Source organism: Cyanistes caeruleus, chromosome 4 (genome assembly GCF_971803275.1).
Source record: "Cyanistes caeruleus chromosome 4, bCyaCae1.hap1.1, whole genome shotgun sequence".
NCBI lineage: Eukaryota > Metazoa > Chordata > Aves > Passeriformes > Paridae > Cyanistes > Cyanistes caeruleus.
In genome coordinates, this window is record NC_141704.1 from 3,670,864 (window position 1) to 3,696,280 (window position 25,417).

Genomic DNA, 25,417 nt, shown 5'->3' on the forward strand with positions numbered 1-25,417 from the left:
TTATGTGGCAGCCTGGCTCTTTCCTTCTCCATGCTACATCTTTGCAGTGCTCTGGGTAGGATGGAGTGAAATATATGTACTAAAAATAGTTGGAGGCTTTTGAAAGTAAAATTTGATTACCTTGTGTTTTACTGCTGGTGTAGGTTGCTGAGAGCCCAGCAGCTTTGGGGTTGGGAAGACGGGACTTTCATGATGGGGTTTCTTCAAAGAACATAGTCAGGCAACAAAAAGTCTGGAGTTTTTATACCTTGTGTGTTTTGCCCTTGAACATCAACAAGCAGAAGGCAGAAAAGGAAATTCTCCAGACTGGCATATTATTTTTTCTCAAAGCCTATCAGTAAAATCATCTAACTTTATTACACCTAATTGCAAAATTGAAATTGAAAAATATTAATTGCAGTGTTTATAACGTACTGAAATTTGTCTTCTACAGCAAAGTCAGTCTCTGGCAGACAAACCAATAAAATCTGTGGGTTTTTACCTTCCCTTAGTAAATATCATTTGCTTATCTTTGGGCTTTTTGTTTCTGCAGGTTAATTTGTTTGGATGACTGAGGATAAAGATGAGCTGCTTGAATGGATACTAAGTGAAAATAATTTGGAGAATGAAAGAATAGTTTGAGGGTTAATAATACCTTTAGTCTGTTCCTCTGTTTTCTGAACACTTGAGTGATTTCCAAGACTAAAAACCAAAGTTCAATACACAATGTGACACACAGAGAAAGAATCTCAGATGAGCAGAAGACTTCATGGTAAAAGCACTGACAGATAATGCCCAAATAGCTGCAGGGCACCTGTGATCTTTAGGAGAGAAGAACTCTGTAATGGAATAATCTGGCTGAGCAGTTGCCCTAGGTTACAATAAAGAGGGGTGTTCCCTGTTTTAATCCTGCAGAAAAACGATGTTTTGAAAAGGTTGATATTAAATAATTGCATAGATTTTAATGGCAAGTGTGTGCCACTAACCCCAATGTGCCTTCCAAATAATGCATCCACAGGGAATGTATGGAGGGCTGGAACACCTCTGCTCTGGAAATAGTCTGAGTTGGGAGTGTTCAGTCTGGAGAAGAGAAGGCTCCAGGAAGACCTTAGAACTCCTTCCAGTGCCTGAAGGGGCTCCAAGAGAGCTGGAAAGGGATGTTGGGCAAGTGCCAGGAGGGACAAGAGAAGGGGGAATGGCTTCCCACTGCCAGAGGGCAGGTTTAGGTGGGATATTGGGAAGAAATTCTTCCCTGTGAGGGTGGGGAGGCCCTGGCATAGGTTACTCAGAGAAGCTGTGGCTGCCCCTGGATCCCTGGAAGTGTCCAAGGTTGGATGGGGCTTGGAGAAACTTCATCTTGTCAAAGGTGTCCCTGCCCATGGCAGTGTGTCGGAATGAGATGATCTTGAAGGTGCTTTCCAATCCAAACCCTTCTGTAATTCTGTGATTATAATACTCAGCAGCAAGTGTGAGAGTGGCACGTGAAGGAAGGGTCATGTTCTCAGTGCTGTGTTTCCTGTAGTACAGACTCACAGGTTACCCTGTTGGGGCTGATGATAACAGCTGTGTATTTATAAGAAACAGTTGTTAACGCAAAAGAAAAAATATAAAAGTATCAACCATTGCATTTTGTGCTGATTTCTGTGATTTTGATCTGCAGCTGACTGAAAAACAAGAACCAGGACATAAAAACAGAGTGCTAAACTTGGTACTTTCAATTTCCTTATTGCTCCAGCTTTGCCCATGCTGATCTGTACTTTGGTATTATTTTGAATAACTGCACATTTTTTTCACAATGCCCATGGCTGCATAAAAATTTGCCTTTTGACATTTGAGGTTGGACTTGACTCGCACAGACTCCTTCTCCCCACCATTCTCAGAGGTGAAACCTCTGCACCAACCTCTGTAACCAGAAAGGTATTTTTTTAGGATAACAGAATCATTTAGGCTGGAGAAGACCTCTAAGATCATTGAGATCCTTGCAGCAGATCTACCATCAGTGCTGGATCAGACTGCTCAAGATTGGCTCCATCCTGAGCTTCATGGTGTCTCCAAGGGTTCCCATGGGAGAGTTGGATCAAATCCACCTCTTTGCTTCCAGTACCTTCATCCTGAGGTTGCTTCTGGTTTAGGGCTCCCCACACCCAAATTATGATGGTAGCATTTGCTCTTGCTTTGTCCAGGCACAGCAGACTGTAACACAACTGGTGAATCTGACTTTTTCTACCAAGACAACCAAGAGCTCCAGTGAGGGCAACCAGATGTGGTCTAACCCCAGAGGTTAAATGGGCACCTCAAAAGCCCTCCAAAATTTCACTGTTATAGGATCTGCCTTTTATTAGCCAGTCTGGATTTCAAATTCACCTCCTCTAAACCAGTTTTGCTGGGCTGGTTTCCTCACTTGTGACAACAGATACTTTTGCTTTTGTTGTTCAAGAATGAAACAGCCTCTCCTTAGACCCATAGCTGGGCTGTGGGTACTGCTGCCCAATACTTCCCTAACCTCATCAGCTGCCTTCTCTGCCCCAGCAAATATCTCTCACTGAGAGCTGGGTCCTGGCAGTCAGTCTCTGGTGGGAAGATTGTGTTCTAGGGAAGTGCCTTCATTGTCCAAGAGCCAGCTGAGGTGAGGTCAGAGCTGGCTACGTGCAGCTTTCTGCCTTTACCTGATAGGTTCCTGTCTGGTTCAGTTTGAGGAAAATCTTGGCTCATTGCTGAAGCATTTGCTTATTCTTATGGCTGATTTTCTCATCCTGTTCTGAGTTAGCCCTGCAAACCCATCCACCCTCCATGTTCCCATTCCTCTCTCTCCTGCTTGGGAAATGAGATGCTGCCCATACAACACTTTCAGAACCACTTCAGTTCAGAATCTCACAAAACAAAGGAAAATCTGAGTTTGCTTACCACATTTCATGATTCATCATGTCTTGTTGACCTAGTGGTGGAAATACCCATCTAAAATTTTCACAGATGCTTGTTATGGACAGAGGTATATATTTACCATAATCTTGTTCTCTGGATCTTCCTGAGTGAAAAGGAGCATCAAATTGGGCATCCTGACTCAGGATTTTCTGGCACATCCCATTGGTAATGGTCATGTCCCATGAAATGGTATCTGCAGCAGAAAACCAAATCACAAATGAAGCATCACACATCCCTTCTGAGGTCACCTCAGAAGAGGAGTGTTTCAAACTAAGGCTGGATCACAAGGGGAGCCCAGAGAAGGCCTAAGGTGACTTTTGACTTGCTTCATTGCATCCACGAGCTGGCTTTTAGTCCATCAGGAGGTCTGACTCAGAGCAAATCACCTGCACAAAAATCTTTTGGCTTCACTTCTCAAGAATCCAAATTTTCAGCTAGTCCATGGCCAGTTTAATATAAGCTCATCTTTAAACCAGGTGATCTTGTAGTGCTATCAGCTCTTTTGGGCTTGAGTAAGACCTAGAACACCCAGCTAACCCCACCAGGAAGTTAGAAAAATAATCTCTATTCCTTACCCTCTGTTGTCTTCCACGATCCTTCCCTCCTGTTCCTTGCTATGCTGATTATTTGTTTGTTGTGCTCTCAAGAAAACATCCTCCAACACAGGTTATAAAACACCCCTGAAATTCCTGCTGGATTGACACATCAAGCCCATGAAAATGAAAGAGGAGAGGTTGTTTGCTTTGAAGTTCTGTCCAGAAGGAAAGGGCTTTGGAAATGGATGGCTTTTGTATTTTTCTGTTATGCTTTGGCTAAGCAATGTGATATAGACATCATGGATTTAGAGATGGCAACATAAAGTGGGATTCAGCTCATGTCATGTTGGAGGTGTAAGTCAGAGCTTGTCCCTCTGTGAATTCTCATGGTCATCAGAGAGGAAGAAACACTTTTATAGTGTAATTCCCCTTCATCTTCCAGATGTGAACTTTGCCCTGGAAATGTGGATATTCCTCTTGTATTGACTTTACAGGGAGTGCTGAGAACCAGCCCTTAAACAGGGCGAATCCTGCTTAGCCAAACCCAGAGCTCCTGGGACTACAACATTTAGATGGGGTGAGCCAGGAGTGAGTTGTTTGTCTGTGTTAGTCTGTCCTCAAGGGCCAGTTTCTTGTGAAATCATTGTAATGAGGACATGTTCTTAATTAAGCCAGGATTTGAGTCTGCCACCTCCTACAACTCAGCATTATCACACCTTTTTCTGGCTGGAGGCAGTGAGCTCTGAGTGACACCTTCAGAGGTGAAGGGAAGATCAGCATTGCTCACTGCACACAGCTGCCCCTCCCTTCTGTGCCACATCCACGGGCTCCAGGGGATGCCAAGGCCAGCAGAGATGAGCAAAGGCACAGCCCCTGAGCACAAGGGCTGCTCTTCTTCATGAGCAACAAGGCTCATCCTCTGAAGCCTGGTCTGACATATTTCCTCTTGCAATCAACAGCCTCATTTCCACATGGAGTCAGCCAGCAGTCAAACTGGAAATCATGTTGACGTAACTGCTAATTACCCTTGGCATAACTAATGTGCAGTAGCAAAGCTTGTATTTACTGTAGTGTGGGGATGGCTGGCAGATGAACCAAATTGGTCCAGACACTGTTGAAAAAGATCAGTCTCTCCTTAGGGACAGAGATGAATGTCTGGGGTCTCATCTAGTTGCTGTCTTTTCCCTGGAGGAGTCTGAACCAGGATTCTGCAACTGTGTCTTCCTCCTGGCCCTCTGAGGTATGTGGTGTGTTTTCTATGACTTTGGGCTATAGAAAGACTTAGAAGTACAACTCTCAGAGCCAGAGGATTTGGCCATTTACTGTGTTGACATAATTTTCCAGGCAATATCTGAGTGTGGCAGGCCAGAGTGGGGTGGGGCAGGGAGAAGATGGGAGATGTATCTACCATAGGATCAAAGAAATGCTGTTTGGCAAGATCAGCCTCAGGACTCTAATTCAGCTGTTTTCATCCAGCTAAGCCTTGAGTCACCTCTGCAACTGATCATTTGTCATTTCCCAACAACCTGTCCCAGTGATGTAGTACCTGCCTAGAGGCAATTTTTATCCTGCTGTGCAACCTGTGCCTCCCGAGCCATCTGTGGGTGCTGTGCTTTGTTATACTGCCTGGCTGTGCCACAAAGGGCTCAGCTTTGTTGTTCTTGTCCTTTTGAGTAGCTGTAGGTGGCTGTTGGGCTGCCCTTCAGCCTCCCTTTGGCCAGATTCAACAAGTCTGAATTCCTGTTTTCCAAAGGTATGTGCTCCATGCCTCAGACCACTTTGGTAGCATATCTGAGAACAATTTTAAAACAGCTAAATCTTAACAGCTGGAGTCCACATACGTGGTGAAATCCTAGCTCTAATATACAAACATCTTCCAAGAAGAAAAATCAAAGGAGGCTTAATAAGCAGGTTGTATTAATAAGTAAAGATATTTCATCTTCTTAAAAATGTATCTGTATGAAACCACTGCATGGATTAATTTCTATACAGACCAAAATGTTCATGAAACTGAAGTACACTTAGGAGTGTTGCTGTAGTTTATGAGGAATTGTATTGTTATCACTGGATGGTGGAAAGAAAATTTCACAAATTCAGAATTCAGGCTCCAGAGCTGCTTTAATACATTGGTACTTCCACTTTACCTGAGGAACAACTGCAGAGTGTGAGAGACCAGAAGGGAAGAGTCTTTGGTTCTTGTTAATAGACCCATGCTCCAGGTTCTTGTTAATAGATTCCTTGGGGTGGATTAGGATGAAACAACAGTGACCAGTGTTTTTAAGAATATATATATGTATATATGTATATATGTATATATGTATATATGTATATATGTATATATGTATATATGTATATATGTATATGGGTTTATTTTAGAATAATTTGGTTGCAGTGGAAAGGAGGTATGTAGCCATTTTGGTTAGTATTATCTTTATTAGTATCCATATTATATATTCATATAATATATATATCCATATATATATACATATCCATATATGCATATATCCATATTTTTATTTATGTAAATATACATCAATTATATATAAAATATATTTTATATATTAATTTTTATATTTTTATTTTTATATATTTTATATATTTATTTTTATATATTTTTATTTATATGTATTTTATTTATATATATATCCATATATATCCGTATATATCCATTAAAATATCACTTAGTAAAATATATAAAGGAAAAAAGAAAGAGAAAGAAAGGATAAGAATAGAAAGCCCTCACCACCTATGGATCCAGGGACAAGATTTTATTGTTGCTATTTTGATGCCTGTTGGTTGAAGTGATGGTCACAGTCTTGATCCATCAGGTGTGGAGGGAAAAGCCCCCAAATAAAATGTCCAGTGAGTTAAAATGTGCTCAGGCTGGGTGGGAATGCCCAGGTACCTCACCTTGGGGGGAAGCTTGTAGTCCTTTGGTGGAAGGCCTCAGGAATGAGTCTGGGGACACTTCAGGGGGTCTTTGATGCTTTATGAAGTCTTCCCAGCTGCCTCTCACATCAGGGAGTTGAGCCCAGGTGTGAATGTGACCTTGCCTAGGGGCGAGGGGTGGGAGTTCCACAGCTGAGCAGTTGTGTAAGGGAGGACAATTGCCATGATAAAAACACCATCCTGGCTCCACGAGGTGTGCTTCTTACCATCCTTCTCCCTAATCTGGCTCAAAACCTGGCTTGTAGCCTCCAGTGGTGGTTGTCCACTCCCTCTGTCATATGCAGTTCAGAGGTTTTGCCATGAGGATAACATGAGAAAGTGAAAATAATGTCCTGATTTTTGGTCTCCAAAGCTGAAAGAAAAGAAACTGAAAGAGTGAGAGTAACCACAGGGAACCTGACAGCTCTCAACTGTCAATGTTTGTAGCAAGGTGTTGCTTCATTGGTGGCAAAGAGGTGACCCCTCTGTCACCTCAGTGTTACCTGCTCTGCATGCACAGGGAACGTGGCACCTGGGCTGGTGGAGTTAATGTAGCCAAAGATATCCAAATCCCACACCAACTTTTTCAGCTGAACTCTATGATATTTAAAAAGCTGTTAATCCTTATTAGGAAAGAATGGATTGAATACATTTATCTCCAAAATTCAAGAGTTGCCATGAGCTTGCATTTGGAGTGTTGCATAGAAAGGTTTGAGAAAAATTGTTTAAAATGAATGATGTACATCTGCTGTCCTTGGGGGGATTTGGTAACACAGTCAATCTTTTATATCCTTACTTTTTCCTTGCGCTTTTCTCCATAAAATTGATACTTTTCATATGGCTTTGGACAAGGGTTCTATTCTTCACACAGAAAATGTTCCTTGAGGGAGAGCTGCACAGCAGAGGTGCTTTAGGATCACTTCTGGGACACAGGAGAAGACAGAAGAAGCAGCTGTTGCCTTTTCTGTGAACCTCTAATCTTTGATTTGATTAGGTCAGTGTTTTACCCATCACTTGAAGCTCACTCTCATTTGTACACCTGGCAAATGTGAACGTGTGAATGCCCCATCTCTGGAAGTGTTCAAGGCCAGGTTGGATTGGACTTTGAGCAACTTGGTCTAGTGGAAGGTGTCATTGCTTGGTAACACGGGGCATGGAACTGGATGATCCCTAAGGTCCCTTCCAATCCAAACCATTCCATGATTCTTTCTGTGATTCTATGAACACACTTGGTGTGTAAGGTGAGACCTGCATATATCACCATCCTGGTTGATGTAAAGAGTGTGCTGGCATTGAGGTATCTACGTTCCCTCTCTGTCCTCACTCACAGATCCTGCCTGTGGCTGTGGACTCTTTGCTGCCCTTGAAAAAGAACAGTCCAGAAGAGCACAAATCTCCTCAATCCACCTGTCCAAGCAACATTTCACCTTCTTGCATTTTGTTTTCTCATGTGCATTTGGCTTCTGCTGCTGTGATTCACTTTGCCTTGAAGACCTGCAGCCTTCCATCTACTTAGCATCTCTTTGGCTATTCATTTCCTTATTCCACAGGGACTGAAAGCTCAGGAGAAGGCTTTGATGACACCTCATTTCATTTCCCAGTAGAATCACAGCATCATTTAGATTGGAAAAGATGTCCAAGTCACACCTCTGATCAATCACCACCTTTTAACCAGACTATGGCACTGAGTGCCACGTCCGGTCATTGAAGTCGAAACAGTACTGGCCTCTCCTTCAAAATCCCCTTTTTCCACTACTGCAGTCATAAGAGCTATTTGTATTTCCCTGTATTTGCTCAGCTACTTCACAGCTTCCCCTGCTTTGAGCACAAAGTTGGACTGCTGCCTTTAGCATCTAAAGGCAAATAGAAAGAAAACTGAGGGAAAAATCAGGAGAACATCCACTGGGAGAAGCCAGATCTGGACTTCAAAATTATTTCCCTAAAAAAAGTGCTGCAAATCCTGGGGGGTTTTTTCTACCATAATATGGAAAATTTACCAAAAGTACTCCATGTAGTAATCTCTGATCTCCCAGCTGTAAGAAGACTAGAGGATCCAACAGAATTTTTTATAAGTTGAGGAAATGGAGGTTTGTCTTATGGAAAAGAGCACAGAGGATTTGGATCACTGGGCATCAGAGCTCACTGAACATCTCTCATCTAGAAAGTGCACAGCTCAGGGTAACATGTAGGCACTGCCTCCACTAACTTGAAAGGCAGGAAAGATCCAGTAAATAGGCATTGGTGATCAGTATAGGACAGATCATTTAGTTTCTGAGTAGTTCACAGTAAAAATTATTTGCTGCAGTGGTGGTTTGCAGGGTCACCTCACGTATAAATCACAAGTTGCATCTTGCTGATATTTCTACTACCAATAATGTCACAGTTCCCAGAACATCAGTGCAATTTCAGGCTGAGGCACATCTGCAGACGCCTCTGCTGTACCTCAGGGGGCTCCCTCTCTCTCATTCACCCACCTCTGTACGCCTGCTGGGGCTTGAGATCACACTCATCCTCACCACTGCTCATCCCATGCCCACTGCTTCTGCTTTCCAGGCTCTGGAGCTATGGGTGATTGACCAACCCCATGAATCCCACCTCCATCAGCTCCCTGGGCTGTCCTTTAACCCTGGCAGCACCCAGAAATGCCCTGCCATTCATAGCAAGCTTGTGAAATACTTGGGAAGCCAAAAAGAGAAATGACAGAATCCAAGGTTGGAATAGATCTCTGAGGTCATTCTGTCGCACCATCCTCCCAGCACTACTGTAAACTTTTACTACTGTAAACCTTAAATCCATATCACCCAGTCCAAATCCAGATGCCTCTGAAACACTTCCAGGGATGATGACTCCAGCACCTCTCTAGGCAACTTCTTCCATTGCTTCTGTGACAGTTGAAAGTGTTTTTTCTAATATCTAATATCTAATCTGAATTTTCCCTGTCTCATCTTAAAGCCTTTTACTCTAGTCCTCTCACTACTGGCATGGTAGAAGAGACCAACCTCAACCTCATTACAACTTCCTTTCAGGTAATTGTAGAGTGCCCTGAGCCTGCTCTTCTTGAGACTAAAATCTAATCCTAACATCTAATCTAATCCTGCCTTCTATCAGTTTGAAGCTGCTCTCTGTTGTCCTGTCATTTCACACCCTTCTCAAAAGTTCCTCTTCACGTGAACCACTCTCAGGCACAGAAAGGGGCTCTAAGGTCTCCCAGACCCTTCTCAGCAGGAGGCTTTATGTGAATAAGAGCTCTTATGAATCTTTTGCAATCAGACAAGGGAAAATACGCAGCCTGACCATACTAATTGTGTTCTGAGAAGCTGCAGAAGAGCAGACTGTGAACATCTGTGTGTACTCAGAGACAGGCCAGTCAGTCTAATGCCACAAGAGATGTTCTGCCAGGAACAGAAACACATGTAGGTCCCCATTCGTGGGGAATGAGGAAATGAACAGATAAGTCACCAGACCCAGTTATTTTCCCCTTACACGTGATGCTGCAAGAACCTGGGAGAAATCCTGAGGAAATTGCAAATAGCAACTGTCACCCCACTTCAGGGTAGGTGTGAACAAATTTCCTTGAATAATAACATAAAAACCTTTCTTTTCAGTGAAATTCCCTGTTTACCACAACAGGCAGATTTATGACTGGGTATATATTGCTCTGGGACTCCTGAGGGATCAGTCAAGTGTTTCTCCAGGGAAAAGACAAAAGGAACTCTTTGGCTGCCTGTTCTGAGACTCTGCTTCAAGGTAAGCTCTTGCTCCTCCCTCAGCATTTATTCCAATATTTCAAGTCTTTCCTGAACTGTGGAATAAATATATAGAGAGAAAGCCTAGGCTGGAGCTGCTGAGTTCCAACATCTGCTCTCCAAGGAGCAGTCAGAGCCTATGCACACACTGAATTTTGCAGCTCTTTAACACTTTTTGTAAAGGAGGGCAAGGACAGAAGGAATGATTAGGGAATGAATTTCAAGCCAAGTCACCTGTAAAATTAACATCAAACTGTTGAATATAAAGGAGGGGTGAGTTTACTGAGCACCAAAACTCCACCCATGACCTTGCAAGAGGCCTCTGGACAAACACAGGTGGCTGAACTCCTGGACAAACTCACTCTAAACCCTGCTGGGGAAATCTGACAGCTCTGCCTACTTGGAGAGCATATAAATAAAAACAGTCTGGGACTGCAGCAGAGGCATTTGAGAGTCCTCTGCCACTTTGGGGCTGTGAGCAGAGTCCTGTGCAGCTCTTTCCCAAGGTAGGTTGGTTTCTATATATCTGATATTAACTTAGTTATTAAGTTAGTTAAATATATTTTAAGCTCGTGGAGGGGATCATGCAAAAGAACTTTTTAGAAACTTCTCTGCTTGATTTGGAGCAGCTATGAGCATGTTCTGCAGAGTACTGAAAAAAGTCACCACTTCTTGTTCCTGCTCTTAGTTTCCAGTTTACTGGTCACCACATTCCTAATCAGGGGTTGCTAAAGAGGAAAAGGACCAGACTTCCTGTGTCAGAGCCAAGGGTATACATAGCTTAATATCCCAGTGTCAGCTGAGAGGCAGGAACCCAAGCTGGATTACTCTGGGTTCAGTAGTGGGTCTGGCTGGAAGAGCTGTATGTCTGTGTGAACATGAATGGGGCCAGAGACATGTAGGAAGTGCAGCATCGCTGTTCTTTCCCTGCCCAATGCCCCATGAGATTAAAGCCCAGCTCAGCATTGCAGGGGGATGAGCAGAGTCCGTGCCCAGCTGCAGGTGTCTGCTGTGGGAAGGTGCTCAGAGCAGGAGGGAGTGAGAATGGCCTGAAACTGAGTCAGGGAAGAATTAAGCTGGATATCAGGAAGAGCTTGTTCACCTAGAGAGTGTCTGAGCCCTGAAACAGGCTCCCCAGGGAAGCGGTCACATCCCCACACCTGCCTGAGTACAAGATGTGTTTGTACAATTCTGTCAGGCACATGATGAGATATCTGGGGCTGTCCTGGGCAGGGCCAGAAGTTGGATTCAATGATCCTGATGGGTCCATTCCAACACAGCATCCTCTGTGATTCTATGAGACCATGTTTGGAAGTAGGGGCTTCCAGGCCCTGTTTTCTTGCAGGATTTTTTTCTCCAGTGCCAATGCAAAAGCTGAGCTCTTGACCAACAGAGGTAGGTTGGAAAAGGTGACCTTGTCCCACTGCCATATCTCAGTTCCATGATAACTTTGCTGCGAGAGCTGTTTAGGCATTGGGTGGGTTTGGAGCACCCCTCAGACAGATTATGCTCCCCACCATTGCCTTCTCTGGGCACCTAAAACCTCTTTTAGATTTCACCTTCTCATGTGAAAAAGGGAGATTTGCTCAAACCTCTAGTGTGTGTTCAGTCTGTCAGGGCCACATGAAGGCCAAAACCCTCCTGCCTTATCAGTCTGTTGGTGTCCTGTTGTGGGGACCCTACACTGAGCAGCTCTCTGGGCTGGAGGGTTTGACTGGCTTGTTCAGGGTCACACACCAACCAGAGAAACCCCTCCTGGGTCTCCACACCTTTACCCAGTGCCAAAAACTGCCAGCACCTCTGAAGGACTCCCTTTAACTGTTAACAGAATAATACTATCAGTAAAACTGTGACAGGTTAAGGTTTGAGGTTTGCCAGTGAAAGTATCTGATTGCAAAAAGATACTCAAAGCAAGATACTAATTCAGAACAACATACTGATAAACTTTAATCCCCAATGAGGTAATCATTCAGCATGCATAAAGTAGGATTCTTACCCAATAGGCATCCCTAAGGGAGAAAAGGTAGGTTTAGCTCAACAACTGATCCCAGAAGTTAGAATGGAGTCTCCCATTACTTCTCTCCATTTTTAATTCACTTTTATACTATTCCTTTACATTTAGATGGTGTTTGCATGTAGTCATACCTCTTTCTCAGTGAGGGGTTCTCATGCCTTGGGGGTGGATATCTCAATAATATCATCCAAGTAACCTTGAGATGGGGATGTGTGTCTGTCCAAGGAGAGGAATTTTGCCATGGTTGCTGATTCAGCTGCAGGACATCTTCATTTATCTCCCATGGTTTTCAGTTTCCATGCAGATTATCAGCTAGAAAATATCACCAAGGTGTCTTCTCTGTAGGGTTTTTGACAGAACCTGGCCATGGTGTCTCCACTCCACTCCACCTGCTGTTTAGGCCCACCTTAGATTTAGTCCTTGTGTTTGGGAGGCCAGGTATGCTGACTGTGTTTCATCCAGGGAGGAGTAACTGTATTTTCCCATGTAACTTTTCTACCATTATCCTTTTACCCACAGTTGTCTGCCTGCACAACTCTATAGCGCTGATTTTTCCATATCCAGGAGGACAGAAGTTACCCCCTATAAGTCTCTTATAGACCCTTCCTTTGCATTTGCCTTCCAGGGGAGCAAGATCCCTTCACTGAAATCCTCCTGCAATGCTGTGGCTGCTGCTGCTGCAGGTGACGGCGAGCTGCCTCTGGCTGGGACACAGCGAGGTGGTGAAGTCCTTTGAAAGTTCATGTCCTCAGTTTTTTTTCCGGGAGATCCCCCCAAATGAAGCCCTGGAGCCGCAGAAACCAGCCTGGATCTGCCAGCGCTACAAGAACCAGTATTACTTTGCCACCCTGTACGACAGGAAGATGCGTATTCCTGTCTACTCCGCTTACATCTACCAGCCTGGACCTGGCAAAAGACCTAAAACATGGCTGGTTGAGCCCCAGGTGAGTGTCTCTTATAGCACATCACCATCCAGTCATTAAAAGGAGTACTCAAATAACCATTTCTATTTTGTCCCACCCCTCTAAACACATGCAAATGGACACACTGGATGGGATTCTCCTCATTTAACTTCAAACACCTTCATCACATGATTCCCCTGATGCATCTGAGACATCAGCAGGAGGATGAGATGAATCATATCCCAAAGGTGCTAATTTTTAGCATTGACCTGACAGGAAGAGTAAATCAAATTACTTTGCCTTACATTACAAAGTCAAACTATCTTACTCCCTGTGCCCTGCTGTGGTGGGAGAACAAGTTATGGGCAAAAGATATCCAACAGCAGCTAAATTTGAGGAATCAATGGCCCAGCAGGGATCTGATCCCCACTTTACCCTGAGCTGTTCTACATGCTTGACAGAGCTTATCTGCTCCCAGTGAAGAGTCAAACACGCTTTATGAGTGGTGGGAGAAATGTGAGGAGAAATTCAAAAGGAGGTGGGATGGCCCAAGGACAAAGCCATGGCAGGCTCAGGCACTGGAGACGCACAGTCAGGTTGACTGTGGAGGGATGTCTGGAGTGACATTTCAGGCAGTGGAAAGTGAGGAGCATCAGTGTCAGTCCAGTCAGAAGGGTGTGATCTCCATGCATGGGCAGTGACCCCTGAGCTCCTTTGGCTCAGGCACAAAGATCCAGAAGGATCCAGCAGTCAGACAGGACCCTCACAAATGTCTTTCAGACAAACTTCAGAACTTTAGGAAAACAGACCAAGGAAATAACAGACACAAAAAGAGGAAATTCAAGTCATTGCTGAGGACAGAGTGGCAGGATTGATTCAGGTGAAAATGAATCACAGAATAAACCCATATGCAGTGTTCCAAAGAAAAGCTAAATATAATGCAGTAGATGTGAAATGAATTTCTGAAATAAAAAGATATTTGCACTAGTTCCTCATAGGAACTAAAGTAACTAATCTGGTATTGTACCACATCAGGACCAGACGAAAAAATGGGATCTTGACACTCAAGAGACTTCTGCTCTAGGGAAATCTGTTCCATTATCCCATCCCTAATACTAACATCTTTTCCTCTTTTCCTGTCAAGCTGGTTGGCCTAAATTATCCTAAAACTATGGAAAAAGAATGGACACTCTTAAATCGATACAATGTCAGCTTAGAGAAACTCAGCCAGAGCCAGGCTATCCTTCATGACTACAAGAACCTGACGGGTTTGAACCGAGGCCATTTGAACCCCAATGGCCACCATGATGACTACAGCAGCAGGATGGCTACCTTCACCCTCACCAATATAGTGCCCCAGGATGAGAAACTCAACGGCGGCGCCTGGAACAACTACGAGCAGCAAACGATGATCAGGAGGACCCAGGACTGTAAAATCACCTATGTCATCGTGGGAGCTGTGCCTGGGAACAACTACATTGCCAAGGGGAGGGTTAATAAACCCAGCTACCTCTGGTCAGCGGCCTGCTGTGTGGTGGACAACAACTACATAAAAGCTTGGGCGGTCATCGCTGAGAACGACAAGAACCAGGTTCAGCTCCTCACACTGGGAGAGCTGGAGGACACTTTAACTGAGCTCTATGGGAGGGGACAGGTTTCCTTGTTTGACAGTGACTGTCCCCGGGAATAAGCCTCACATCCTGGGTGGAACAGGCTCAGGAGCTTTTGCCGCATGTCATAGAATCACAGAATGGTTTGGGTTGGAAGGAATTTCAAAGACCATTCATGTAGACTCAGCTTCCATGCCATGGACAGGGACACCTTTCACTATCCTCGGTGGCTCCAAGCCCTGTCCAGCCTGGCTTTGAACACTTCCAGGGATGGAGCGGCTACAACTTCTCTGGACAACCTGTGCCAGGGCCTCACCACTCTCACAGTAAAGAATTTCTTCTTAATATCTAATCTAACCCCACCTGCTCACAGTTTAAAGCCATTCCCTCTTGTCCTGTCACTCCATACCCTTGTCCAAACTCCCTCTCTCTTTTAAAACCCTTTAGACACTGGAAGGGGTCCAAGTTCTCCCAAGAGCTTTCTTTTCTCCAGGCTCTCTCACCCTCTCTCCAGGGCAGATGTGCTCCAGCTCTTGGAGCATCTTTGTGGACTCCTCTGGACCCCACTCCAACAGCTTTGTGTCCTTCTTCTGGTGTGGATGCCAGAGCTGGAGGCAGCACTGCAGGTGGGGTCTCACCAGAACAGAGTAGAGGGGAACAAATGGAGTAAAGGGGAACAAGACAACCCAAGACTCCCAAAGACCTCTGATTTATTTCCAAGAAGGACTGAGATAACAGACTTCACATGATATCTAATTTCCATTAGGAAGTGAGAAACCTGTCTTCAGGTCAGGGAAATTTATCCGTAAAAGAGTACCAATTGCCATGTACTTACAGAGTAGTTTAGGGACTAACATAACAATTTCTATGCCAAGTGTATAATTTACTAATAAAACCTTGTGAAATTTTACATATCTTCTTATTTTTGTTGTTCCTTTTGACCATGAACATTTAGGAATCCTGGGGTGTCCTTTTCCTTTGAGGGTGTTTTTATGGACAGAATGGGAGCTTCAGGCAAAGGTTGATAGAGAAACCTTCATGTTGAGTCATGAGCTGCAGAAAAGACCCCCTTGCTCACTCCTTTTCAGGGAGCTGTCTGGGTTCATCTGGATCCAATCTTAGCCCCAGATTTTGTCAATTGTTTATGTCTGAAGGATCATATAGATGTAATTGAAACTTTATATAACTTGTCCCACAGGTTTGAGGATTGCAAACCATACATATTTACATAATTATATATGATTTATGATGATAATGATAAGGCAAAAATATGTTAATCAGAATTATTTAGTTCACAATATGGAAGCTATAACTACTAGTATAGTATTGTGCACTATGAAGCACTATTGAAGCAAATATATTAAAGCAGTTATATTAAAACCAGCAAAAACAATTAAGCAGAGATTGATGTTTCTCAGACATACCAATGAGCATGGCCAAATCTCTTTGGCTCAGCCTCGAGAAGTGATCTTGAGAGGTATCTCCACTCCAAGGAGGAATCTCTACACACACACACTCCAGGAAGGTGTGTGCCTGCATGTGCAAGAGCTAAAGAGAGCAAAAGTCAGTCTCTATTTCACATCAGCAGTGATGTTTGGACATTTCCTGGGAAGCAGGGCTTCAGCACACGTAACAATTCCTCTGGAGAGCCAACACTGAAAACTCACAAATGTCCCCCCTTCCTCCTCTCTCCCCTTAACTTATATATCTGAGCTGAAGTCATATGGTATGGAATATCCCTTGGGCTAATTTGGGTCAGCTGTCCTGGTTGAGTCCCCTCCCAGGATCTTGCCCACTCCCATTCCCTTTGATGGGAGAAGGAATGTCAGAGGGACAGCGCTGCTTGGCAGTAGCCAAAACACTGGTCTGTTATCAGCACCTGTCCAGCTACCAGTGCAAAGCACAGCACTCTAAGAGCTGTGAACTTTACCTCAGTCAGACCCACTACAAGTGTTCACAATAAAGTTTACTTACTGCAGTGCTGGATTGCAGGGTCACCTCATATATAAACTACCAGTTTCTTCCCACTGATATTTCTACCACCAGTAATGCCACAGTACCCAGAGCATCCTTGCAGGACATGGGGTGTCCAAACACAAACAGGGGGTGCCATAATATCACCCACACAAGTTTATGAATCAGATTCCACTTACTTTCCTATGAGTGGGCATAAACAAAGTAGGCCAGGTGCCAACAGCTCGTAGAAGATATCCCCATGGCTCCAGCAATGACATTTGCAAGTTTGATGTCCTCAGTCTTGATCCTTTGGGGCTGGGGGCCAGCACAACAAAGAGTTCAGCAGGTTCTGTGAGTTCAGGATATATGGGATTGCTCCACTTTTCCCGTGTCATGCAGCACAGTGGAGTTGGGGGACACTTCAACTGGGGGTCTTTGATGGTTTATGGTCCCTGCTAATGATGTGACACTGTTGGGCCCTGCTTTGTTATGGCAGTTGGATCTCATCAGATAGCAGGAATTTCCCCCACCTCCACCAGATCTGCTTCTTATTTGCCTTCTCCCTTATTCTGTCTAAACCCCACTTTCTTTAAGACATCAGTACCAAGTTAACAGAGACAAAAGGAACCGCATGACTCAACCAGTTGATTTAAACAAACCTTGGTCTCACACACTTTCCTGGATATTTCTGATTGTAGCAACCAACTCATCGTTCTATTATTCCTGGACTTTTGGAAATGGAAGAAAATGAGTCCAGTTTAGTTTTGAGTGAGTGAATGATCATTGAAACACAGAACATTTTGGCTTGGAAAGGACCTTAATGACCAGCTAGTTCCATGCCCTCCCATGGACAGGGACACCTTCCACACTATCCCAGGTTGCTCCAAGCCCTGTCCAACCTGGCCATGGACGCTTCCAGGGGTGGGGCAGTCTCAGCTTCTGTGGGCACCCTGTACTGGGGCTTCACCACTTCCACAGTGACAAACATTTTCCTAATATCCAATCTAAACCTACACTCCTTCCATTTCAAGCCTTTTCACCTTGTCCTAATGTCGTGGTTTAACCCCAGGCAGCAGCCACGCCCCACGCAGCCGCTCCCTCACTCCCCGGCCACCACGACCAGGGAGACAACTGCAAAGGTAAAAGCTGGAAAACTGCTGGGTGGAGATAAAGATAATTTAACAGGAAAAGCTGTGCACACAAGCCAAGCACATCAAGGAATTCTTTCACCATTTCCCATGGATAGAAAGGTGTTCAGCCACCTACAGGAGAGCAGGGCCCCATCCCACCCAACAGTAACCTGGGAAGACAAAACCCACCATTGCAAATGTCCCCTCCTTCCTCCTCCTTCCACTCACTTTCTATACTCAGCATGATGTCACATGGTGTGGAATATCCCTCTGCTCAGTTGGGTCGCCTGTCCTGGCTGTGTCTCCTCCCAACCTCCCAAGTACCCCCAGCCTCCTTGCCAGCCTACAAGTACAAAAAGCAGAAAAGGCCTTGGCTCTGTGACAGCTCTGCTCAGCAATAACAAAAGTATCTCTGAGTTATCAACTGTGTGTTCAGCAGAACTCCAAAACACAGCCCCATAGCTGCCACTGTCAAGAAAATTAACTCGGACCCCAGCCCATGCATCAACGCCATGCCCTTGTCCCAGAGTCTCTCTGCAGCTCTCCTGTAGACTCCCAAAGTACTGGCAGGTGCCCTGAGCTATCCCCTGAGCCTTCTCCTTCCCAGGCTGCTGGGATGAAGCTGTTACAAGGCCATGGCAATCAGGCAAGGGAATAGGTGTAGCCTGGCCATAGGAATGATGTTATGTGAGGCTGCAGAAGAGCAGACTGGGAATACCTGAGTGTACTCAGAGACAGACCAGTCCATCTAATGTCACCAGACATGTTCTGTTGGGAACAGAGGCACCTGCAGGAGCTGCAGCAGGAGCAGCTGCAGCCGGTGTGATTGATAAAATGAACAAGGAAGTCACCAGACCCTGTTAACTGATCCTGGCATACCATGCTGCAAGTCAACAAATTTGAGAGAAATTCTGAGGAAACCATAACAAACATCAACCCATTTCAGTGGGGGTATGAACAAACACCCCTAAATAAATATAGAAAACTCCTCTTTTCTCTGGAATTCTCTGTTTATAAGGAAGGGGAAATTCATGACTGGGTAAATATTTGACTGATCCCGACATACCATGCTGCAAGCCAACAAATTCAGGAGAAATTCTGAGGAAACTATAAAATCAATTGTCAATACATTTCAGTGTGGGTGTGAACAAACCTCCAGATTAAAAATAGAAAACCTTCTATTTTCTGTGGAATTCCCTTTTAAGGGGTGAATTTATGACTGGGTATATATTGCAGTGGCACTCCTGAGGATTCAAACAGTCCTCTCTCCAGGGAGAAGACAGAAGGGACAGTTCAGTTGCCTGTTCTGAGCTTCTCTGCTTCAAGGTAAGCTCTTGCTCCTTCCTCACCTTTGACTCCAATATTCAAAGTCTTTCCTGAGCTTTGGAATAAATATCTATAGACAAAGCCTAAACTGGAGCTGCTGAGCTCCAAGGAGCCATCCGAGCCTATGCATGCACTGAAATTTGCAGCAGTTTGGTATTTTCTGTCAGTCAGGAGGGCAAGGACAGAAGGAATGATTTGGGAAAGAATTTCAAGCCAAGTCACCTGTAAAATTCACATCAAACTGTTCTATAAGAAGGAAGGAGGAGATTATCGAGTACCAGAACTCCAGTCGTGACCTTGCAAAGAAACTCTGGACAAACAGAGGTGCTGTCTGAGCTCCTAGGAAAATTCACTCTAAACCCTGCTGGGGAAATCTAACCACTGTCTCTTCCTGGAGACATAGAAACCCAGAAGGTCTGAGACTGCAGCAGAGGCATTTGAGAGTCCTCTGCCACTTTGGGGCTGCAAGCAGACTCCTGTGTCGCTCTTTCCCACAGCAGGATGCTTTCTATATTATATATCTCTTAAGTTAGATATTAAGTAAGTTAGATAAATTTTAATCACATGCAGTGGGTTATGCAAAAGGCCTTTTCAGACACTTATCTGCTTGAGCTGGGGCAGCTATGGGCATGTTCTGCAGAGTACTGGGAGAAGTCCCTACTTGTAGTCCCAGTTCTCAGTTTCCAGCTCACTGGTCACCACCTTCTTGATCCAGGGCTGAAAAAGAGAGACCCATTTTGTCCTAGCTGCCTTATTCCAAATGCTGATGATATCAAATCATTCCACTGAGTGTCTGGCAATGCAAATTCAAGCGTCCCTGCTATCCCAAACCTGTGCTACCTCTGAAAGCAGACAAAGCCCCTTGCTTGCTTGCCAGCATCCCAGGGAGCTTTTCAGCAGTTTTCTCATAAAGCAATGATCTCACTGACTGCTGAGAATCACATCAGCACTGAGAAAGACAAAATGGAACATTGGGCTGTCCAGGAAATTCCTGAAACGGTGCCTTTGACTGCACAGGAAAATCAATCATCAAAGCTGAAGATGGGCATCAGCAGGAATCCCAAGCAAGCACAGGAAGAGCTGTCCCTCCGTGCTTGCATTGCAGCAGCATTGTGCTGATAAGATGGAGGTGTCATCCCTCGTGCTTGCTGCTACCATCTGCTTGGCCCCTTCATTTGCTCTCTCCTTGTGTCTGCAAGTTCAGAGGCTGGGGTTGGATAAGGTGGAAATGCAAGGTGAGCAGCAGGACACCCACTGACCAATGCCAGCTCAGAGGCAGGACCCCAAATGGATCATTTGGGCTTCAGTAGTGGGTCTGGCTGGAAGAGCTGCATGTCTGTGTGAACCTGGATGGAGCCAGAGACATGTAGGAAGTGCAGCATCGCTGTTCTTCCCTACCCAATGCCCCATGAGATTAAAGCCCAGCTCAGCATTGCAGGGGGCTGAGCAGAGTCTGTGCCCAGCTGCCGGTGTCTGCTGTGGGAAGGTGCTCAGAGCAGGAGGGAGGTGGGAAAAGGTGACCTTGTCCCAGGGCTGTGCATCACTTGCAAGATAACATTGCTGTGACAGCTGATTACACTCCTGGAGGGTTTGGCTCCTTCCTCGTACAGGCTCACTTCTCCCACTGCTGCCGCCTCTGGGCACCTAAACCCTGTTTTAGGTTTCACCCTCACTGCCCTTGTGACTTTTCCATATCTAGGAAGACAGAAATTACTCCTTTCCTGGTCTCTCATAATGCCCTCCTCTGCCAGCTCTGGCCCCCTGCACAAAAAGGCTCCAGACCATGACCAGCTCTCTCCAAGCTGAATGTCCCTCTGCATTTGCCTTCCAGGGGAGCAAGAGCCCTTCACTGAAATCCGCGCACCATGCTGGGGCTGCTGCTGCTGCAGGTGTTGGCGAGCTGCCTCTGGCTGGGACACAGCGAGGTGGTGAACTCCTTTGCAGATTGTCCTGAGTTTTTCTATGCAGGAACCACCCCAAATGATGCCCTGCACCCACAGAACCCAGCCTGGATCTGTCAACGCTACAATGACTCCTATCACTATGCCACCCTCTATGACAGAGACAGGAGAATTCCAGTGTACTCTGCTTACAAATACCAGCCTGGACCTGCCAAAAGACCTCATAAGTATTGGTATGTCGAGCCCCAGGTGAGTGTTTGTCTTACAGCACATCAACCCCCAGCCACTCAGAGATGAGCTGCAGCATTTAAATGGCCACTTCTATTTCCTAACACCCCACTACACATGTGCAAACAGACATACTGGGTGGGAATTTTCTCATTCAACTTCAAACACATGCACCTCATGATTCTTCTGATGCATCTGACACATCAGCAGGAGGATGAGATGAATCATATCCCAAAGGTGCCCAGTTTTCTGCCTTGACCTGACAGGAACAGCAAAGCAGATTACTTCCCATTACATGAAGAAGTCAAATGATTCCCCTCCCTGTGCCCTGCTGTGGTGGGTGACCAAGTGATGGGGAAAAGGCATCCAAGAGAGGCTAAACTTGAGGGACCAACACTCCTGCTTAGGTATGATCCCCACTTTGCCCTGAGCTGTTCTGCATCCCTGACAGAGCTTATCTGCTCCCAGTGAAGAGTCAAACACGCTTTGTGAGTGGTGGGAGAAATGTGAGGAGAAATTCAAAAGGAGGTGGGATGGCCCAAGGGCAAAGCCATGGCAGGCTCAGGCACCGGAGATGCAAGGGTCAGGTTGACTGTGGAGGGATGTCTGGAGTGACATTTCAGGCAGTGGAAAGTGAGGAGCATCAGTGTCAGTCCAGTCAGAAGGGTGTGATCTCCATGCATGGGCATTGACCCCTGAGCTCCTTTGGCTCAGGCACAAAGAACCAGAAGGATCCAGCAGACCCACAGAACACCACAAGCTACAGAGCCCTCAGCAATGACTTTCAGACAAACTTCAGTAAGACAGGCCAGGCCTGTTTTTGCAGAAGAGGAAAAGAGGCAGTTCCTTCCATTGCTAAGGACAGAGTAGCAGGATGGCATTCGGGGAAAGGTGAGCAGAGAAGGAAGACACATTCTTCTTCCTACTCCAGAGGAAGGCTAAATATGTTCCCTAAAGATGAACAAAGAGATGTTGAAGTTACAAAAAAAAAGAATCCTTTCTTCTTATTAAGCATAGGAACTTGAGCAAATAATCTAGTCTTGCACCACTGCAGCCTCCACCTTCTCTCTTTCTGTGGAATCATAGAATGGTTAGTGTTGGAAAGAACTTCAAATGTCATCTCCATCCAACTCCCCTGCACGGGCCAGGCCACTTGCCTCCAGATCAGCATACTCCAAGCCCTATCTGACCTGCCATTTCCTCCTGGACCTTGGACCCAGGACACCCAAAAAATCTTTCATTTTGGTAACTTTCTCCAGAGGACTTCTTGGAGTATTTAGTTTTCCCCAGGTCTCTTTTGAGGTTACAGCTCTCTCTCCAATTTGTAACTTCTTTTCAGTGATGCTGCTGAAAACCCTCCCTGGCTCAGTTCTGCTCTGAGATACATTTTTAGCGTTGCTGTAACAGATTCCATTTACACTGAGACCTTTTTGCTTACTGACGAAAAAAATGTTCATCCATGAATGAACTGTCACCCTCCCAGGGAAACCTCAGTGCCAGGACTCATTTCCTGGCACATTTCCCGGTGTATGGGGTTAGAGGAGGCAACCTCTGGTGTTCCACAAGTGGGGTACACTTGTAGCAACAACACAAAAGAATCACAGAATCATAGAATCACAGAATCCCAGCGTGGCATGAGGGCGTCCAGGGAGAGCCCTGGGCAGATTTGGGGTGTGGAGACAGGAGGAAAGGGAGGCAGATTTGGCAGGGAACGTGTGTCACCAAAGTCACCTTTCAATCCAAACAGCAGAAAATTCTCCTTGTCTCATGCATTCATCCATGCTCCCAGCACAGGCTGCAGGCTGGACCACAAAGGTCACAAATCCAAATGGGACCAGTCAGATTCTGAGCTGCTTTCTCTTTAAAGCTCTTGCAGTCATGCAGGAAGGGCTTGTCTATGATTTTCTCAGATTCATACGTTTTCATTCACCGAGATGACAAAAAATGGGATCTTGCCCATCAGAGACTTGAGCTCCAGAGAAATTTTTTCCGGTACTCCTCCATTCTAACACCTCATTCTCTTTCCCTGTCCAGCTGATAAATGAAAATGAACTTCAGAACATGGAAAGAGAAGTAGTCCTTGTAGAGCAACTTCACAGATTCACCTTAGAGGAAATCAAAGAGAGCCAGGCTGTCCTTGAGGACTACAAGAAAATGACTGGTTTGACCCATGGCCATTTGAGCCCCAATGGCCATATGGATAGTAAAGAGAGCAAGACAGCTACCTTCACCCTCACCAACATAGTGCCCCAGGATGAAAAACTCAACAATGACAAGTGGAGCAAATACGAGTATAAAACAGTGCCCCAAATGAGCCAGGGCTGTACAACCACCTACATCATCACGGGAGCTGTGCCTGGGAACGCCAACGCTGCCGATGGGAGGGTTAATGTACCCAGCCACATCTGGTCAGCTGGCTGCTGCCTGGTGGGAAATCAGCCCTCCAAGACTTGGGGGGTCATTGCTGAGAACGACAAGAACAGGTTGAAGAAAGTCAGTCTGGGGGACCTGGAGAACATGTTGGGCACACTCTACAGGGGGAGAAGGGTTACTCTGTTCAACAATGCCTGTCCCCGGCAGTAAGCCTCACATCCTCGATGGAAAAGGCTCAGTGGCTTTCCCCACATGTCACAGAATCACAGCATTACTGAATGGGTTGGTTTTGATGGGACATTAAAGCTTTGAATAGCATCTCATTCTGACCTGCCTGCCATAGGCAGGGACACCTTCCACCACACCAGGTTGTTCCAAGCCCTCCCCAGCCTGGCCTTGAATGCTTCCAGGGATGGGGCAGTCAAAACATCACTGGGTAACTTTTACTCCTACCTACTTTTACAGCCTGTTCACAGTGATTTACTTCTTTATAATATCCCATCTAACCCTGCCCTCCATCAGTGTGAAACCATTCCCTCTTGTCCTGTCACTCCATACCCTTGTCCAAAGACCCTCTCCAGCCCTCTTAGAGACCCTTCAGGTACTGCACTCTCGGGCCTCTTCTCCAGGCTGAACATCCCCAGCTCTCTCAGCCTCTCTCCAGAGCAGACATGCTCCCAGCCACCGGAGAACCTTCATGACCCCCACTGGACTCCACTGCAAGATCTCCATATCCTTCTTGTGCTGTGGGCCCCAGAGCTGGAGGCAGCACTGCAGGTGGGGTCTCAGCAGAGCAGAGTAGAGGGGGACAAATGTTCTGTGCAGCGTCTGTGCTGCTTCATTCTCTGGTGTGTTTCCAGCTCTGTCCCTCAGGCCACCTCCTCCTCTGCTCAAAGGCACAAAGATGTGGGCAGAGCTTACAACTGCTTTGCTCTGCTGCCCATCTCAGGACAGAGCTCTCAGGAACGAGTCCTCTCCCCCCTTAGCTGTCCCCGAGATTGTGCAGCTGACTTGTCCCTCACCTCCTTAGCAAGGCTGTGTGACCAGGGCACCTCAGGCTGCCCAGAGATCTTGTCTGGAGATGTCCACATCTCACAATACTCAAACCGCAACAATACATGGTCCTGACCACCTGCTCTAGCTGATCCTGCTTGAGCCTGGAGTCTGGACTAGAAGATCTTGAGAAGTCCCTCCAAACCCCAACAATTCAGTGATGATGTGATCCTGGGATATGCTTTTGTTTGCTTGCTTTTGAAAGTGTGCCTTGAGAGCAGCAGCTGTTGTATCAGACAGGCAGGCTTTGGCATCAGATGCAGAGAAAGCTTTGAGCAGCCAGAGCTAAATCCCTGTGATGCCCTGCTTGGATACCTTCAATCTCTGCTCTGCTTCTGAAGCTTTTCTGCAGATTGATGGGAAACTGATTTGGGGAAATGTATTCAATGGTTGTAAAAGATCAGTGTGTGCCACATCATTTAGTTTGCAAGAGCTTACAATAAAAGTTATTTGTTGCAGTGCTGGATTGCAGAGTCACATTTATATAAACCACTGGTTGCTCCTCACTGAGATTTCTACCACCAGCAGTAATGTCACAGTGTCCAGAGCATCCTCACAGGACATTGGGTGTCCAAATGCAATTTGAGGATGCCATGACAGCCACACAAGTGTCATCATAAGACACCAGTTACTCTCCTGTGAAAGGGAATGACCAAAGTGGGCCAGGAGCCAACAGCTCATGGAAGATATCCCCATGGCTTCAGCAATGACACTTGCAAGTTTGATGTCCTCAGTCTTGATCCTTTGGGGCTGGGGGCCAGCACAACAAAGAGTTCAGCAGGTTCTGTGAGTTCAGGATATATGGGATTGCCC

The 25,417-nt window shown here is 45.7% G+C and overlaps 2 protein-coding genes across 11 annotated transcripts in view; both read left to right on the plus strand.

Moving 5' to 3' along the window:
• LOC111923149 (endonuclease domain-containing 1 protein-like) overlaps window positions 1-15,547 on the plus strand; it is a 158,905-nt gene extending 143,358 nt beyond the window's left edge. For 5 of the 10 annotated variants that reach the window (XM_086886411.1, XM_086886413.1, XM_086886412.1 and 2 more), the window contains 3 exons: window positions 9,971-10,112; window positions 12,751-13,069; window positions 14,172-15,547. In XM_086886411.1, the coding sequence (XP_086742537.1) occupies window positions 12,785-13,069; window positions 14,172-14,717 (831 nt within the window). In that variant the 5' untranslated portion in view covers window positions 9,971-10,112; window positions 12,751-12,784 and the 3' untranslated portion in view covers window positions 14,718-15,547. Of the gene's footprint in view, window positions 1-4,576; window positions 4,678-7,236; window positions 7,360-9,317; window positions 9,392-9,803; window positions 9,919-9,970; window positions 10,113-12,750; window positions 13,070-14,171 lie in introns of those variants that run through there. The other 5 variants (XM_023918800.2, XM_086886416.1, XM_023918799.2 and 2 more) reach the window with 5 other exon arrangements.
• Window positions 15,548-18,850: 3,303 nt separating this feature from the next.
• On the plus strand, window positions 18,851-25,062 carry LOC111923148 (endonuclease domain-containing 1 protein-like). The gene is made up of 3 exons (XM_023918795.2): window positions 18,851-19,049; window positions 20,881-21,199; window positions 23,213-25,062. Exons 2-3 carry the CDS (start codon window positions 20,915-20,917, stop codon window positions 23,759-23,761), a joined length of 834 nt encoding a protein of 277 aa, XP_023774563.2. The 5' UTR covers window positions 18,851-19,049; window positions 20,881-20,914; the 3' UTR covers window positions 23,762-25,062.
• Window positions 25,063-25,417: the final 355 nt, after the last annotated feature.